The sequence below is a fragment of the Anopheles arabiensis genome, chromosome 2 (genome assembly GCF_016920715.1).
Source record: "Anopheles arabiensis isolate DONGOLA chromosome 2, AaraD3, whole genome shotgun sequence".
Classification (NCBI taxonomy): domain Eukaryota; kingdom Metazoa; phylum Arthropoda; class Insecta; order Diptera; family Culicidae; genus Anopheles; species Anopheles arabiensis.
This window is the reverse complement of record NC_053517.1, coordinates 6,979,235-6,998,528: the sequence shown is the minus strand read 5'-3', so window position 1 is coordinate 6,998,528 and position 19,294 is coordinate 6,979,235. Positions and strand designations below refer to the sequence as shown.

Below are 19,294 nucleotides of genomic sequence, written 5' to 3'. Positions count from 1 at the left end.
CAGCACATCAACTACGGCATGCATTCGTTATTTGCTCGGGTCGTCTCCTCCAGGGCCACCAGATGGGCCGAGCGAACGTTAGATGAGATGGTTTACCGAGAGATTCATATTAGTGCCGTAGGAAATGGAGCACAAAATCTTGCCCAACCATTCGCTTCGCTCCGGTAGAGGGGCAGCCATTGTGGGAATAATGACAGCAGGATTGGAAAGAAGTAATTGCAGTTCAGCCACCCGTGGATGTGCAAGATGTTACGTTGCGTCGGGCCGATTAATATCAGATGTTTAAATTGGAACTTGTTACACGCGGAGGGTTGAAACAAGGCTGCACGTGGTGGCTATGGTTAGAGAAGCGCTTACGCAACCCTTCTGAAAGTTGATGCAGCTTTAATGATTTCGTGATTTTACATATGTTCAAGCAGCTAGCATATTGTTTGAAGCATGTGGTTTTTTTGTTGCTGTTGTATGAGTGAGAGATTAATTGACCAAACCCGGATCTTTCCCAGCCGGGTTGGCAGCAAGATTCCACCCAGTTTAACTTCATCTACAATTACCGCACCTTTCAACGCGCACGTCAATCTGTGGTTCCCGCGAGACTCACTAATAACTGCAGAAGCTGCTCCAGCGCGGGCTTCAAAGAGGAGAACTCCACAAACAACCTCCCGCCAAATGTTTGCTACCGTTCTTCCAGTAGCGCCCCTTTTACCCACAACCGAGCATATAATAAGTCCAGCTGAGGGGTTCGATAGCAACTGACACCTTCTCTTTTTTCTTTTGATTTTCATTCCAGACACATTATCGCTACAAACAATAATTCGCTGTAGCTCAGCGCATTCCAGACCAGAGGTGCCAGTGTGTGTGTGTGTAATTTATCAAGACTTCAGCTCCGAACCGTACCTAAACCAATCAATCAATCAATCAAACAAGACGATCGTTTGATAGGTCGATCTTTGGGTCGATCGGGATCGTACACGACGAAAAGTGTACGAGAGTGGAGTGGATGTACGTGAGTTCTGCCACTGTCTTGACCCCGGGAGAAGAGAAGCGCGGTGTTAAATACGTCTTGCCCCATTCAATCGCATCGATGTCGAAGTGCAAAAATAACAGACAGAAATAAAGTAAATAAAAATCAAGTCAGCCCACCAGGCAGAAGATGCGGGGTGCGAAATGGCTGCCAAGAACCTTGACCGTTGATACCGAACTGACAAGTGCTGGCCACTATCGCCGAGAATGTCGGCATACCGTGGATATACATTTTTGACGTTTTCTTTTCCTGCCAAGTGGCGTGAGCATACAGCGGCGTGCGAAAGGCTGTTGTGGTGAGCAAATGTTCAAGTGAGGTGGTGTGAAAAGTGTGGTTCCATTTCCAAGTGTTTCGCGTTGGTCGAAGAAGTGCGTGCGTTCAAGGACTTTAGTGGTCAGTTTTTGGGAACATTGCCATCTCCCCGTTCCAGGGGTTCTGCTTACTAGTGAACTTAGATAGTGTATCTGTGAGTGTCTGTGTGTGTGTTTGCAGCCAAAACAACAAGGACAGCGAGCAAAATGTATTGCCTTTGCCGATCGTCCAAAACCATCACGGTGCGGATCGTGCTGCTGGACGAGACGGACTTTCTTCACGAACTGCAGGTAAGCGTCCGGGGCGGTTTGTTCTCATTAATTTCTTCCTTCCCGTGGCGGGAGCTTCTTCAATGCCGTGGATACTCCGTCCATCCCGGTATGCCCGGAAGGCACCGTAATTCCTGCGGTCCTACGCGTGAAGAGGACGCGCCGACACCGGGCCACAATGCTAAAAACAACACACCACCACCAGCAGCGCCTTAAGACAAATGGAAAATTGAATGGAAATTGAGCTCGTTAACAATCGGCACCTGTGCCGGTGTGGCCGTGCCAGCGAACGGCTAACCATGCCGGCACCGGCTCCCGCTCAGCCTTGAGTTGGGCGCAAAAGTCACCAGAAGGCATCGCTCTTTCCTAGCTCTGGAGCTGCTTTGCCCTTCGTTCGGAACGCGCCCGCACACAGTACAAGGAAGAAGCCGTAATCGGCCGTACGCCATCTTTACTGTTTGCGAATGGCCAGAGGGTGAGGAGATGGGGCTTCGTTCGGCACCTGCGGCACCACGGATGAGATGAAATTTATTCGAATTGAAAATCAAATTTATTCAATTCCATACAATAGTTATATTATCGCCTCATTGTTCTACCGGCTCAAGACGGCCAAGGGCCGAGTGCGGCCGTGCGCCCGGGCAGGATTTTCTTGTCCCTGCGGACATGGCGTACGTACGGTTGGCCGGCCGGCAGGTTGAACCCGTTCGATCGTAATTTCGTAGCCACGAGGCTTTGCTCTAGCCGGAATGTGTCTTTTGCATTATGGCTTCGGGTGCGGTGGAATTCCTTCCACCGAGAAACTGTGGAATGAATAATCCGATACTGCTAGTGGCTGGGGTTGAATCTTGAATTCAATTGTGGAACACACTTTGTCTGATCGACCGGTCCCGATAAGCGGTGGTTCGCGTTTGGTGGAATATTAAGAGAATTCTTCCAGGCTCGGCAAGGCTCATAAGCTGGACCGTATTTGTGGTACGGAATATTTAACTTGTTGTCTATTTCAATTGTATCCTAACGATTGAAATATCCTTCATGTTTTTAAAGTTGCTTTAAAATAGTTGTTAACAGATGCCCGATCGATAGAATTGATGAAGAAGCTATACGTTTAATAACTTACCGAACGATCGATCGTTGAATGGTTTAATCGCTAAGCGCGCTGTTCATTATTGATGCCCGGACGGACAAGTATCAATTCCAACATTTGCCAATTCTTTACAACATCGCAAACTCTGTTTAAAATTGTATCCAATGAGTTACCGAAGAAAAGAAAGATGAACCTTCCACTGTTTCCAGTTTGTTTGTTACACAAGCAGAGCCACCAGTTTACAACCACCAAGCACACCGAAACTCATTATTTCTTTGCCGGTGTAGAATTTTATCACCGGCACCTCTTTCTTTCGTCCCGTTTTATCTCTCCTAGCAGAGCAAAATGCCAATTAAAACCAGATCGTTCCACCACTCGTCTTAAGTGCTAGCGTCCTTGAGGGGTGGGACAGAAACCCATTTCGCTTCGATAAGCCACTGCTGCTGTGCGCACAAAAGCGAACTGCAATTTACAGAATTGTAAAATAAAACTGTCCCCACTAAGCGTGTCCCGAGGGGCAGGAATAGTTAACCGTCGATGTTGATTTCGATTGGAACGCTTATCGCTGGGTCGAACGCCCAAGTTTGCCCGAACCTAGTACAAGTAGTAACGACCCATCGAACCGCGTACGCTTCGATGCGACCGAAGGTGTCCTGGACACTGGAGTCGGATCCAGCAGAAGGAGAGTGAAAATTATGTGTCTTAAATTCTGACCCGAAATGGATTTGCTAACGAGCGACACAACCCGGACGGACGAAACAGAGGATACCCAGTGTGGCTGTTGTTTTACGCAAGCTGCCTTGTTTGTCTGCTGTTTTATTGTTGCTGTATCCTAGCCGGCAGCACATCGCCGCTGAGCGAGAACATTGAAAGCGCGAAAATTGCATTGCGATTGTAAAATACCACCGTCGAATCGTTCGAGGGTTAGTAAAAATCGAATCCTCGTTCCTCGGTGAAACGAATGGGGCGAAAACAGCTCAGCATGCTAATTGTAAATCGTAAAGACAGGTCGCGGGCAGGTCGTTATATCCCCGGTATATCGTTAACGCATTAAATGGGATCTTTCCAGGCAAGTTGCAGTTTTTCCACACCCCAACCGGTGACTTTGAAAGCTATAAAACCATTCCATTATTGATGAGCGATGTTTAGTGGCAAAACAGTGGTGCTGTTGCGATGTCTGTCGAGAGTTATGTGCTTGAAAAACTTATTCAATCCAATCTAAATGGAGGAAAAAAAGGGACCACCGTTCCAGATCATAAACCGCAGCCCGGAGTGGATGGAAAATGCTGGTTTGGGCCCGTTTGCTGGCGCATGATGGTATCCTGCCAGCAAAACGGCAGACGTTGGTTGGTGGATAATCGTTTCACACCTCCGGCTGGGGGAGCGGGAGCATTTACTATTTACTGATTCATTAGTCCAGATGGAAAACCAGAACGCTCCGAAGAGTGTTTTTCGAACGGCGTCCCATGATTGTTACGTGTGAGGAAGCTGGAAGAAGCGATTCTCTGTGTTCTGTTCTTATTTATGTTTGGGACCGGCAGTACCCTCCACCACCAGCGCACCGAAAAACCAAACCTGCAGCAATTATAGACCTATTTCCTTTGCCGAATGATGCGAAACTTTTACCGAAACTGTACCCAAATGCCCGCATTCGGCCGTCGGCTGTCGGCTGTACGTCTTCAAGATGAATGGTCCCAGCAGGGTTGGGCTGGAGGGGATCGAACGCCAGCACAGGGTCAGGATTTTTCAGTGAGTGTTTCCGTTTGGGTTTCGTCGCATGCAAAATACGGCGGAAGGGAAGCACGGGAATGAATTATTAAGACCTTCCAGTGGTGCTCCAATAACTTACGTGTTTTATGGAGTTTAGCATTGTTAATGTTATCATTGGACTTTTTTGCGGGGTGCTGCGATGAAAGCTTCGTTTGACCACAGCGTTTTTATCTCCGAAACGTTAGTTATGTTTATGTTAACCAAGTTGATGGTTGCTTTGCCACTCAGAAGACAGGAGGGTAGAATCAGGCATGCTGCGTGTGATATTAGCATTATGAAGTTGTAGTGTTTTAGCGTAAATTTAGTCGTGCCTTGTACAATTAATCTAGATGAAAGATAGTACGCAAACATCACAACTGGCATAACAAAGGCAGCCAGCCAGCTAGCAATCGCTTAATCGGATCTGGGTCTAAATGGAACGAAACGCTCTGCCTAAATAATGCATAAAGCGACAATGTGTTCCCGGGATGTGCTGGAGAGCTGTGCACACAGCGCACAGAAACGGAACACAATATTCTCACAGTGCAGCCATAAAGTAACGATGCTTCGGGGTTTAGTGCTCTGGTTTATTCTGAGCGTTAAGTGAGCTGAGCAGCCATGCCGGAGAGCCGCTAATTAACTGCAGGATTATGGGTTTGGCATCTTATTTACCGCTCAATGGAACGGGTAACTACTGCACACGGTATCTCCCACACCAATGGCAACCTACATTCTGTTGAGTGCTGCTGTTGGTGCGGCTAAGCATGAACTTTGTGCTATGGGGGCTCCCTCCCAGAAACGGTGACTCCCAGAGTCTGTTCCGGGTAAGAAAAAAAAACAATGCACAATTCCCGACAGTCGGAAAATGGGTCAAAGCACACCGCAGCTACCGAAGTATGAAAATGGATCGTACGTTGGCAAAGAATGGGTTTACGGACTTGAGAACCAGATATGTAGGTGAAGGTTATGGGCTGGAAAATTGAAACTATGATGACATAGAAAATGTACGGGAACCTACTCCAAAACAATGGTGAGAAGATGATTTCTTTTAGTTTGCTGTCGCATTGGAGTTTTTCAGTAAACATTGCTACATTGATCTCATAAACAGGAAAATATAAATATCATAACGACTTTGTGCTTACCTGGTTTTCAGACGTCCTTCGTGAAAGTATCATCATGAGCCCGAAAAGCTTAGATCTCAGAACATGTTGGATCCTTCATACCTGCTTACCATTTAAGCTGCATTCTAAGTATGGATTTCTGAAAAAGATTGAAAACTGTTGTTTTCGATAAAAATGATAAAGATTTTTATGACTTTTACACAATTTGTATTGTTTAAGTAACGATTGAATATCTCATGGGAAACAGTTTATTTCAAACTCAACAAAAACATTTCAAACGACCCCCTGGTACTGCTACCACGCTCTGCTCATACCCATAAGCGGTCAAGGAATGCAACTCCGGCTCTGGTTACGCATGCCGCTGCTGCAGCACAAAAGAGTACTGGTTGCAATGTAGTGCAGCAAACCGGTATATTGTTTGCGCTCCAGCCAACAAGACGGTTCCATCCAAGCACGCCCCATCAGCCAACCCTCAGATCCAATCACTTAAATACACTTTCTACGCTATAATTAACTAACACGTGCACTAACAGTGCTCTATGCTCTAAAAAGTGAGAGGACACCCCGGCAGTCCTCCCAACCTATATGGGTGCCGATGCAGTGCGTGTGCGAGTACGCGATGGGCAACTGCATTCCGCATGACTGCACACACACACATATAGCGTATGGTTACAATCGGGTGGGCAGAAAGAAATCGTAATCGTTTTTGGGGTGAAAACAGCGGCAAGTGAAGACACTCCGCTATGTGGGGCCACTTGGGGAGAGAGAGAGGGGAGAGGGCCGTCCGCCTACCCTTACCAGATCAGCCGAGGGACACTCCTCGAGCCCCAATTAGCTCGCGATCGTTATCGGTGTCGGCGTGGTGAAGATCGGCACCGATTTCAGCTCATTGAGCGCTTAATGTTTCATCGCATTTGATTTTCCCTTTTCCCGCTCAAGCGCAAGCTTTCCTATCCCTCTTTGCCAGTGAGCCAGGGAGCCGGTTTTTGCGACGCTGATATATGGCAGTTTTCCACTTTTGCACACTTTTCCGGCAAATGAAGCGTACGCGCACTGCACCGACGAAACTGAAGTGGTCCAGCTCAACCCTTTCAGCTCGAAGTGTATGGGATCGACACGATGGGAGAGTGGGGAGGAGAGCATAAAACCATCCCGAAAAAAGGTTAATTATGCACGTACTCGCGAGATCGGTCATCGAACGGGCGCAGGCATCAAACGTTGGCGTCACTTCAAGTGCATCGTCCCGGGCGCGGGCTGGAAATTAGTTCCCAGTTTGGAAATTATCGCCCTTTGCTGATGAACTGTGCGCGCAGCCATTCACGAGTGGGTGCTCCATTTGGATCCGATGATTGTTCAGCTTTAAGCAGAGCGTGTCATAACGTTCCGATGATTCAATGCCTCCATCGGGAAGGTTGTTCCCCGCGCTGCGAGCAACAAAGATAAATAGTTCGATTTTCAATAATTGCATCCGTAATGCTATTTCGATTAAACTGACCACCCGATTGAACGATCGGGCGGGTGGGTGGCGGTAAACATTATTTAAAAAATCATTACCTCGTTTATAATGCAAATTTCATTTTTTTTTGGTATCACAAACCAAAGCTTTCGAGGAACATGTAGAACGTTTCCGCACAGCACAGGGAACACACTAAATTGCATTTGCAGCGCTCAAACACGAACAGAGAAAGGAGACGCTTTAGTGCGGTCAATCCTTATTTGGTGTGTGTGTGTGACGTTGCGGTTGATTTTATTTGATGAGCCTTGTTCAATGAGTGGCTTTTTGGGGTGGGACTGCGGGGCAATGGTTTTTGATGCAAATAATTAAATCATATTTATTCTGGCCTTTATTCCGCACGACCCAGTTGGTAAGAGATGGGAGAGGAAGTGAAGCATTAATTACGGTTAAAATAATCGGCTGCTTAATGGGCTGATTTAAAACTTCAATAAACCGCTCTATTAGATGTATTTTAGCCGAATGAAATCAACCGTACACAATTTGGCTACAATAAAGTGCCAACCGGCTAGGCTTCAAACTAGATCTGCCGCACCTTGGTTACCGATCGACGGGTTAGAGACACACGATGACCGTCGCCCGCTTCCCCTTCGGCATCGGCACCGAGGCACAAAAAACAGGCCCAAAGCCGCGATCCAACGCGACGGCAACGCGGCAAAGGAATTTGAATATTTTATCGTGCCCTCCTTTCGACCTTCACTCATCAATCAATGCGGGACCCGCGGCGGTGGCGGCCGCGAGCCATCTAGCGTTCTACAAAAAAAGCATCCCACTATAAATCTGAATCAGTCATTCGTGAACCGGCCGGGCGCAGTGCGTTTACCCTATCCAGGGAGTTTTTTTTTTGTATTTTGATTCTCTGTTCCATCTTCCCAAAAGCTCGATCGAAACCGGGGTAGCAAAGGAAGCATTGAACCATCGTATTTATTTTTGCTTTGCGCCCGCCCCAGCGAGCCCCTCTTGGACCTCCACCCTTGGAACATCACATTCACCGAAACGGATTTGTTTCCAGAGCTGCAATCGAACTTGCGCGCGCCCGGTCTTCCGAGAGGTAATCGATTCTTCTTTTAGGGCTGAAGGTGAAGGTGGTTGAGATGAAATCATGCCACGGGCGATAGTGGCAATAGATCGAGCCTGGACCGGCAGACCCGGTACACCAAGATCGATGACCGGTGGGGGAGCGCGGGGCCGCAACAACGAAAATGAAACACTCCGGTATAAAGTTAAATAAAGCTACTTCTACTTCTTGCAGCCGAATTGTTCCCGTTTCGGCATAGAATGAGTGCCGCAAGCTCTGGAAGGATAAATAAAATGTTCTTCTTGATGATAGTGTGTACGATAGTGCTCCGGTCTGAAGCTTATGCTCGGGCTGTCTACGATCCGCGATGGAGTGCGGGAAACGAGATTCGATCACAATGGGAGTGGGTTTCAGGCAGACTAGGAGTACTGTAGAGCCAAGCGAAACCAAATTGCATTTTTTGTTTGTTTCATCCATCTCACCTTCAAGGTCTCGTTTGAATGTACTCTCTTAAACTCACTTCAAATAAATAGGTTGCACATTGTTAAAAAGGTCACAGCGTAGATCGCCTTTTTAAGTGTGCAAAAACTCCCCATCAATCATCACATAGAGAGAGAGAGAGAGAGAGAGAGTGGGATAGAGGCAAACAAAAACTACCAACACTTTACGCAATATTCTGTCCAAAACCCCATTTTTTGTTCTTTTTCCTTTTAAAAACTCTCATCGCGTCTAATAGTGTAGCTTCTTTGTTTTCCCTTAACCCACATAAAACTGCCCACCGGTTTTTTTGTTGTTGTTGCCCAATCGAGCGAACGCTTATTTGCGTACACATTTAGATAAAACTGACCAACACGCGCCGTGCCTTGCCTCCACCGCCTGTTCAGGGTTCGCGCTGCTGTGGGCCGTTTTAACGTTTTCCTTTTTATGACTTGCACTTTTCTTTAGCGTCGATTTTTTATAGCACGTGTGTGCTTTTTCGGTTGACTTTTTTTTTGCTTTTGTTTGTTTTTATATCTTTTGATGGTGAATGTGTGGTTGTTTTTTTTCTTCTTCTTTTCTCGCGTTACGTGCATTGTGTTTGGGAATCTTCATTTAATCGTATCTAATCGTGCGGTTTGCCCATAATAGTAAATGGTGATGTTTGCTTTTAAAAGCGATCGTGAAACAGTCGAATCGTGTTGGGAGGTGTGTGTGTGTCTGTGTGTTTCTGTGAAATGGTAGTGTTGCATTAACAATACGACAGATAAAATAGAATATCTTTCGCTCACTCCAGCAGAGGTTGTAGATGTTAATGTTTGTAATCGCCAGCCTGATAATCGTTAAATGTGTGAAGAAATGCACAAAGGGCCATCCAAAGAATCATTGAAAATTGGTAAATGAATAAAAGACATTGGTCAATATTTTTTAACAAAATGTATAGAGATTTACAAAGATTAATCAAAGTTTAACACTTTTCAGAAATTTTGTAGAATACAAACATATAATAAATAAATATAACAAGTCATGTTGGTTGTGATAGACACTGCAATCAAACCTTCATTTCATTCAAACAAAATTGAGAGTAATTTCAACAAAATTCAATTAAAGTATTGAGTGTACAGAGTCATTCAGTTGACTTTTCTACACATTCACCCAGCCAAACTAAAATCTACAATTAAATCCAGCAACAGGTCACCTGCTATTAGAAACACAAAAAAACACAAAACACATGGCAAACACGTCCCATCCGGAGTGATATGCTTTTCAATTTAGGCTAATTAAATTAGCTGAACAAAACACTGATTCAATTTCGCCCCATGCAGCCGTCACGAGTCACGGCAAATGGCCAACGGAAACGGCACAACAAAAAAAAAGAGTGGTATTTAAAAATTCGAATGGTGGAATTGCAAGCGCAATCACAGCGAGCAGCAGAACAACTATAAAAGCCAATAAAAAGGAAAGGCTTAAGCTTTACCCCACCCCCTCGACCATCACCATCCGCCCCTTGCGTGTGTGTGTGTCCGACAGGGAAACACAGGCACCATAGGTCAAGCTCGTTATGTGTGTTGCACGCTGTCGTGCCCGTACGGGGCACTGCAACTTTTATCGTTATTTTTATTTCCTCCGGTGTCTCCGTTGCAATTGCAATTCCGACCCTGAGCGCCGCTGTGTGTGACGCTGACTCACTAGCTAGAGCATGATGGGGCGCCCAAGCGCCAGTGTGTTGCCGCTGCAGGTCCTGTCACTGTTGCATCCTGCCTCGCCCAGAGGTCGCCCCATCGTGCGACCGACAGCGCTCCAAAGTTCAAAGAGTGAAGTCGGTCGGTGACGCTCTGGCACCGAGCGACACACTGGTTGTGTGATGTGAGAGCGTTTTAACCTCCATGTTTCAACCCACCATTCTTTCCCACCACTAAGCAGCGTCTTGCGTTGCTGCTGTTGATGCTGGCTCGTGATGAGCGGATCTTGGGAAGCTGCCCAAAACAAACGATGGCCCTGGAGGTTCACAGCGTTGGACGAATGTTTTCCGGTCGGTCGGGAATGTCCTACCCTTGCTGCTGCTCGGTGTGGTACATCCTAGATTGGAATGATGTTTTATGTCTCGGTACCCCTGTCCCGCGCGTTCCTCCTTTTTTTCGGCTGGTGTGAAGACAGTCCGGCGACTCCAGCGAACTCTACGGTTACGGGCCATTTTGCCCGGTCACCGGCATACGGCGTTTCGCCGGCTCGATGCGGGGCAAGATACTTATGTGCTCGAGAGATGGTTATCTGCCGAGGTTTCAGCGGCCTATCGGCGCCAGCCGGCCAGCCCAAGCAGTGAAGCTCGGAAAAATCTCGATGCAGCTCTATGCAACGGACGATATGCGATGAGCAAAGAAGAATCCAACAAAAAAACCAGCGAGCATACAAGAATACAATGCTAATTCATTGTTGCCATAGGTTTTTCCTTATCCGTTTCCCAGGCAGGCAAAATAAAACCATCAACACGCTTGTGTTACCATTCCCCCCCCCATCCGATGTGGGACGGTGCCCTGCTCTCGTTCCATATTCATGGTTGATAACGTTCTGAGCTGCAAACCCAGGGAGGATGCTGCTTTTTTCTTCTTTATTTCATTAAATTTGCGTCCCCTCCCCGCACGAACGAAGGGCAACGGGTCTGCGACCTGCCGCTGGTGGGAAACGACCGGCCTGAAACAATAGGACCGGGCCAAAGATAAAGCCTAATGATTATTTAATTTCTTCCCTACTCTGTTTATTGACTCGAGGCTCTCTCGCTCTCCTTTCCCTGCGAGGTTGCTGCATGTGAGAAGTTGCGAAGCTAAAGCACGGGAAAGCGTTTGGCGCTTTCCCTTCCCGCGCATGTTGCTCTGGGAGAGTATGTATGTGTGTGTGTTTCTATGTATTGAATATAAATAATTTATCAAAATTCATCGGTGCATGAAAAGTGCCGATGATGGAATATTTACGACCCGGTAAGCATCCTATCCAATTATTTCCAACCGTCGCTCGTCCTGTCTTTTTTATTTCTGTGCTCTACCCACCTCCCCATGTGTGTGTGTGTGTGTTGCGACCCGGTTCTGGGATGGCATTAGAAAGCAGTATGCTAAACCGTACCGGGACCGGCAAGTAGCAGTATTTACTTTTCAACCCCCCGCACAGTTTCACTTATTGTATCAATTCTGAGCATATGTGTGTGGAGAGATGTCCTGGGTTTGCTTTGGTAGAGGAAATTACCACCCAAGCATAGTTATGATTCTGATATGAGGTATAAAAACACAGAAGATAAGTGTATAGTCGGCACTTGAGACACTCACAGTGCTGGAGGTGGAGTTAATTAGTCAAGCAGCGAGACTGTCTGACTTTTATCATCAACTCTCGAAAGCCATTCAAACGCGTACAGTGTGTAGCTTTACAGGTTTGATTTCTTTTCTGTCTGCAGTGAAATTAACTTTATCACCTTCAGCAGTAAAAGTAGCTAATTAAACAATCGTACTTCTTGTTGGTGGATGACGACATCACCTCTTCACTTGCAGAACAATATGTGGCAGGAAGACGAACACTTAAGTTGCCATCTTCAAATTTATGTGGCCACTTTTGACTCCGTTTCGAATTTCGCTTGCTAACGGAGTTCAAGCTGCCAACTTGACGGGTAGTGTCAGGTTTACTGTTTTTGACAGCTTTCAAAAAACTGCGTTAACGCTTTTATAGGCTCTCTGATGGTTATGAGGATCTACTTGCATGTAATTTATCGTTTTGTTGAGTAATCCTTTACGATCAGTTTGGTCTCACAATGTAACAAATAACAAAAAACTGAATAAAAACTAGATCGTATCACAAGAACTGTTTGGGCTTTGTTGAGATCAAAACGATAAAATATGGCACTACTCTCGTAAGAACGTGCAGTAAGCATCACAAACTCGACTGCACCGAAATGCGCCAGTGGCAGTGGCGCTCTTGGTGTGAATCAAACTGCACTGCACCAGACTTGGACTGTGCTACTGTGCGGAATCATTGGTGCGAGCGCGTGTAGGACGCAAATGACTCGCACGTAGGAACAAACTAGACACAGCAGGCTAGAGCATACACACATACGTGGAGTTCCGGTGATGCTGTGCATAGTAGCACAGCAGTCGGTGACTATTTTATTTTTTATTCTGCGCTTTTGTTGCTCGCTGTTTCGGTTTGCTTCTCCTCCGCATCCACTCTCCGATGGCTTTTCATAAGCAATCATTAACAATTCAAAACAACTACATAAATTATATCGCAAAAATGACAAGTCAGCTGTAGCGGGCGAGAGAGGTAGGAAAGTTGGCTTACAATTGCTCCAGCCGTTGAAATGGAACCAGTGGGAAAGATTCTCTAGGGGTTCCGCTTTGAAATGGCCCATGGCTTGCAGCTCTTAGGGTGGAGCTATTCCGAGGTTGTGTGTTTTTTTCGGGCTGTTAACAGGCAAACACATTCACAGCCGCTACATGCACAGCAGCGCCCGAGACTCCCAGTGATGAGACTCCATTAGCCTTGATTGTCTGGTATAAAGTGCAGCGCTTCCCCAACTCTGTGAGGACTAACCAAAAAAAAAAAAGGTGGGAAATAAAAACATCGCACACCGGTTACATTTCCTATCCCAAGGGACCTGTGCTCGTTGGACTGGGTGTGTGTATTCCTGCAACGGGGACCAGTGTACGACGCCCAATTCATCCTCACGGTGTTCACGTTAAAGTGGCAAGCAATTCCGTCGTATGCAAACGGGGAGACCTCTTGACAGCAACGTGTACCCGGTCCGTGTTTGCTTTTTTTAGTAGATAGAGCAACAAGCGCTTATGCTTGCCTTGTCAGCCCACAAAAACACAAAGCTGGTCGAGATGGCCCCTCCAACTAGCGTGCGCGCATCATAATGACATGAAAACATTTTCAAACATTGCATCCAGCGCGAAATTGCAAGCAGAGGGCGTTCTGCTGATAGGATGCGTTACTACTGTAGCGCATGCAAGCTCTTGAAATGATGTTGTGAATGAGGGTTTTTATTGTGAGCATTGTGGGCCACTAGCATGGTTTTAAGAGTTTGTAAGCTTTTGAGGTTTGTTGAACGTTGAAATGTTGCACTCGGAATAACTAATTTTGTCGAATAAAAGACGGAGCCGAGTTGTCGTTCCACGTGTAAAGCAATTGAAAAGAGTCAATACCCATCCAGTCCAGAACCATTTCTCACGAAACCCCGTCGAAAAACTGCAACCAAACAATGAAGGCATTTATTTTGAAAGAATCCACATAAATACCAATTACCGCCATCAGTGCTGGAGGTGCTAAATTTAATTAGACAAACATGCTTGATTATTTAAAGAATGGCAGAAATGGCCCACGATTAACTTCTGTGCCATTTATCAGTGGATCAGCTGGAGTGCTGGAGTAGAACGGCCGATTCTCTCTCCCTTTCCATATCAATATGCATCTTAACCGGCACCCATCGATGGTTGAATTGCACGCGCCAGTTGCAGAGCAGAACCGAGGACCTCCCGCCGACACAAGCACTTAATCTGCGTCGAGCACGATCGTACACACACACGACAAGTACCGCAGCATAATCCGCCAAACGGCAAGGCATTCTGGGCGTAAGAGGCCGTAGCCCCAAGAGCTAACGAGGCAAAAAATAAATAGTACCACGGGGGCGAGCTGTTGGGGTCGGCTCTCCGCCGCCGCCGCCATCTCGCGGTCAATAATCGGGGACGACCGGAGCCGTAATAAAATGGTATAAACAGCGATAATAGCTGTCGATTATAAGCGATTTCGTATAACTTAATATCGGCAATTATCATTCGTAATTATGGTAGAACGCGCTGCACACACTCGAGCGTACCCTCCGGGAACTGGATACCCCCGCCGCCGGAACAAGAACGTGATAGAGAGTATGAACGGTGGGGCAGAACACACCATTTTCCTAGCACATGTGTGTGTGGGTTGTGCAGTCAGAATGCAAAAGTGCAATTTCGCTGTGCTGGGGCTGCAGCGAGTTGACTACTGCATATCGAACAAGACAGGCAGCTATTCTTCGCGCCCCGGCGACACTAGTAATCACGCGGGCCACCACAATCATTGAATAAAGTTCGGTTAATGAGCTATAATTACGTCGCCTCGTCCCTTGCCCTCCTGCTGCGCCGCGCTTGGGATCGACCGACGAAGACGTCGTGCAGGCTAGTTACATGTTCCGCCGGCGCTTCTGTCGGGCGCCGGCGGGAGTTGGGTGGGCGCATTTGATGAACTGCGGTTTTTGCGTGCTCCCCACCCGGGAAGGGCGCGTTCTCGATGAGGTGGATGTTGTTGATTCGGCGAAGATGGCGTTACCATGTGGTTCGCATTAATATTGCGGAACGGAAAATTGGTGTCGCGCTTGGCAGTCAGGATGGGATAATCGTTAACGCCGGCGAAGGTGTTGCTCAAGTGCCGCCGCACTCATTCAGCCGGGCGGAAGTGTTTAATTAAGTTTTTACATGCATCGTGGAGTGGTGGTGGGTACGGCTCCTGTACGGCTAATGGAAAGCGGTAAATGAGCTTTCTATTCTGTGCCTAAATGTCGACTTTCTAAATCGAACCAAACGATAGCAACGTGGGGCCCTTTTACCAAAGCAAGAATTGGAGTGCCGACAGCGGAACCTTTTCAGCGCGGCAGACAGCGTTAGTCGCTAGAACTGAATTCCATTTCCAGTTTCGAGATCATCTGAAAAGCCCTTCTTCCCGTGTGAATGTTGAAGGTCGCGGGATCGTCAACGGTTCGCGCCGGGTGCTCGTTTGAAGTTCCGGCAAGGCCTCCGGAGCGAAGCCAAGACGAAGGTACTGAGGTGAAGTGCCCGCCCCATAACTCCAAGAGTTCGCACACACACACACACCTGGCAAAGGGTTTTAGGGTCGTTATTTCGTGCCGCGCTGTCAGGTCCGGGGGGAAAACCCAACCGACCATTCTTCATGCAATAAAAGAGCACCCGCGATGGGCCTTTTTGTGCTGCATTGCCGCACGAATGCCATTGCCGTGATGTCTTAATTATGGAATTGCACATACGGATACCCTTTATGCACAGTGCCCACCACCTCACCCTGCTGCTCGTTCTTACGTGCGCTTGCCAATGGAAGAGCGAGAGAGCGAGGAGCAGCGCAATCGTGTAGTGCTTCACGTAATTTCATGCTATTTTATTTTTTGCCCTCTTTGTGCCCTTCGTCCCCTTTTGGAGGTGTTCTTTCTACACTCACAAAAAAAAAAAACTCAAACACATGCTACCACTCAGTGGCCATCACACAGGCGAGGCCGCCAACATAGCAGTCGAGAGGAGCATGCAAATGAAGAATTACCACGCCACTGCTCCAGTTGCAGCTCGGCGGCGCTCTAGTATTTGCCCATTGAACTCGTGCGACTCCGGCGGTTCGTTGTTCTCGCCCGGCAAAGCGCAGAGATGCCAGCGTGCCGTTTCCCGGGGAGAGGTTTTGTTCGCGAATCAATTGCTCCAGCACCTTTGCATCGTGGCTCCCATCGTGGCTGCCCAGAATGCCGGAACTGTACCGCATCCGGCGTGGCGTGTTTTTTTTCGCGCCCTTTTGATCGTCAATCTCCATGCTCGATGCCTTCGCCCTTCCCACCAAGGGCGTAATGAGCATGAGCGCAGCTTCCTGCCAACAGTGAGGTGTGTGTGCCAAGCTTTTTTTTTGTAGTGCGCCATTCTGTTTGTCATTTCATATTTTTGCACTTCCCCTCACTTTCGTTGGGCGCTCGTACACCACCGTGGGATGCATTATTATTTGAATATTCCTTTCCACCGTGTGGCTCTGTCTGTGTGAGGGCCATTCGAGGCGGAATGTATGATGAAGTGTACTCACACAGTGCTGTGTTCCCATAAAAAAGCGACTTTAGCGCTCGCTGCCCCGCCCGAAGGTGGAAGCGATGGAGTGTGATTTTACAATTAAATTATGTGTTTTATGCTCTGTTTTCCTGCGCGTAATTAAATGTTTCCGTGTATGCAGCAACACACAGAAAAAAGAAGTACAAGAATACCTGCACAAAAAGGTGCTTGGAAGCGCCCGACTGTTTGCTGGTGGCACTGTCATTCTATGTGGTTTTAAATGCTTATTTCTGTGACGTTACGACTGTGCTGAGCTGCAAAGACTTTCCTCCTCCAGAGGCTCTTACTGACAGCCAAACAACAGAAAAAACGGGGCAGTTCACAAAAAAAGCCATCACTTCTTGATTAAATCTTAATGTCCCGCAGAAACACGCTACAGTTTAGTGCCGTTTAGGCTCAATAAAGTGTCTGTTTTCTTAATCTTCTTACCACGGCGCTACCGGCAGCTATCCGATGTGCAAAGTTCGCCAACACTTGTTAATGGCTTATGCGCGCTTATGTGTTTGAAATGGAAGCCTCTAGAGCTGTAACACCACACTTTTGAGGGAGTTGTTGGTAAACGATCGATTCCCCTTGGCGATCTATGTCAGCCCCGGGGTCGCTCGCATATGGAGCGCCAAGCTACTAGATACTAGCACGAAATTCGAGATTCGAGAGTGAGAGGGCAAACCGCGCTTGTCTAGGCCTAGGACCTGAGCCGGGTGTAAAAACGCACATTACGCCGGGGCCGATTATACCAACCTGTCAGCTTGTGGAACGAGTTCGATCACTCACATCACTTTATGACAGCGTTCGGTTCGGCTTCGTGTGCCCCAAATGCGGCTGTGTTGTCGCAGCTTCACCTTCACTTTCATCGTTTGGACAATTACGTTGTGCGTCTCCTTCTCTCTCTATCTCTCTCTCTGATTATCACTCTATGATCAGAAATGGTTCAAGGCTTTTTTCGGGTGCTTGTTCAGCAAGGGTGATGTAGAGCTAGGATTCGCCGAACGAGATTCGCGTGCGCAAAGGGTTTCGCGTGTAGATCACCCCCTAGATATGGCGGCAGCTCTGTTGTAGTCTCACTCCTTTTTTTTTCTTAAGGCAAGCAACGAACAAAACTGTGCGCAATTTATTACCACTGCCGGGCAACAAGGCACCGAAGGACCGAAGCACTGGACGCGACACGGATGACGGATTTCTGACGCGCTTTTCCGCATCGGTCGGTGTGCACGATCGATCGATCCAGATTGCCCGCCGGGGGGCACAAATTAGCGGGCGATCGGTGCGCAAGTATCAGGGTCCCGGTACTGTGCCCCAGTACGCAAGAGCGGTTCTATTGACTACAGCGTGCCGCAGGGTCAGCGATTATCCAAGATCCGAGTCTAGCGTGGTGCGTGGTGCAGAGGGGAAACGAGGAAGAACTCGCTGACCTAAACGGAACACAGCACAAGATTAGATGCCATTCCTACGCTTTCGTGTCAGGAGGCTCGTCGGAGTGCCGCCGCTGCCACACACTTATCTCGCCGCGGTGATCTAGACCGAACAGACACACAAACACGGGCCGGGTAAAAAAGGGGGAAACGTTTACCCCCTGACTTGATTGATGCCTAGCATTTGTGAGAACAGTTGTTGAATTAATTATGACTATCGAAAGGAGCTGGTGGAGCTGGGCTTCGATCAAGATTCGAGCGTTATTTAGTTGTACCTCGATGCGCGCCGGTTAATCTCACGAGACGATTCTCGCCGAAGCGATGAAAGATTCCTTCGCTCAAGGTTGCTCTTCGTGTGAGTGACGCGTTTATAGTAACGCATCCGGGGCTGTTCAAAACCGCAAAGCTTTTTGGGATGACATTTTATTGCACACCGACGGTTTATATGGAATTAAAAATTGAACAAACAACTCACTCCGCCCCGAGTTCCCCGTCTCCCGGGCGTGTGTGTGTGTGTGTGCTACCTTGAGAGTTAATTATGATTTTCGAATTCAGTTTTATTGCACAAACCACCCCACTCCGTCTCAGTCGTTCAGGACAGCTCGAGACAAAGTTTACTACCTTTTTCGGTAGCGCAGAGAATGCAACCAGAGGTGCTCGATGGGTTTGAGCGAGTTTCTATGTTTTATTAGGCCCCACTCCCCCCTATGGTTAAGCATAATCCATACGTGAGCGATTGCCTTCTACGCGTTCCGAAACTAGCGCCTCAGGTTTGGTTAATCATTATGATTTTTATTGATTTGTTGTGAGTGATTTTGGGGCGAAAAGGCGCGTGATCGAGCGGCGGGGCTGGGCTAAAAACCGGCAGTCCAGCATCGTAAACTCATTTCAAGGATAGTGCTCTTAAGAGGGCTACAACTTTCCTGGAACTGGCCCAAAACGAGCCTTCAAGCCTGTGTTTATGGTTTTGGTTTTAGTTTTAATGGATGCCGTGTGCCGTGGCAGCCCCGAAACTAATACTTACCCCGTTCGGCATTCAACGCCGATCCCGGCAGCATCCATTGTTGTGGCCTTTCCGATCTGAACTTTTATAACGAAGTCTGCCACGGCACTGGCACCAAATGCCAGCGCAAAGATCCTCTTTCTTAGCGAAAATTAGTCAACCGTAAGTCCGGAGGAGCCGTCATTAATTTAACACCGTCTTCTTTCTCGCCTCGTTACAGGTACGGTTGCTGCCCCTTCCCGCCACGGCCTTAAATCCTTCCATTTTCCCAGGATAAGTAAGTAAGAAATGAGTGTTCCTCCCACTGGACACACATTAACTCGCGCCCAAAGGAACGGCAGGGGCGATTCCCCGTTTTTTGCACTTCGACTTTTTGGACACATGCTCAACCGACGCCGAAGACATCGTCGTGTGTAAGACAAATGTCGA

The 19,294-nt window shown here is 47.6% G+C and overlaps 1 protein-coding gene across 3 annotated transcripts in view; it reads left to right on the top strand.

The window, feature by feature from the left end:
* The window catches only part of LOC120894594 (band 4.1-like protein 4), a 92,544-nt gene that overhangs the window by 30,954 nt on the left and 42,296 nt on the right, over nt 1-19,294 (top strand). For all 3 annotated transcript variants that reach the window (XM_040297281.1, XM_040297282.1, XM_040297280.1), the window contains exon 2: nt 788-1,623. In XM_040297281.1, coding sequence (XP_040153215.1) covers nt 1,540-1,623 — 84 coding nt within the window. In that variant the 5' untranslated portion in view covers nt 788-1,539. The remainder of the gene's footprint in view (nt 1-787; nt 1,624-19,294) is intronic.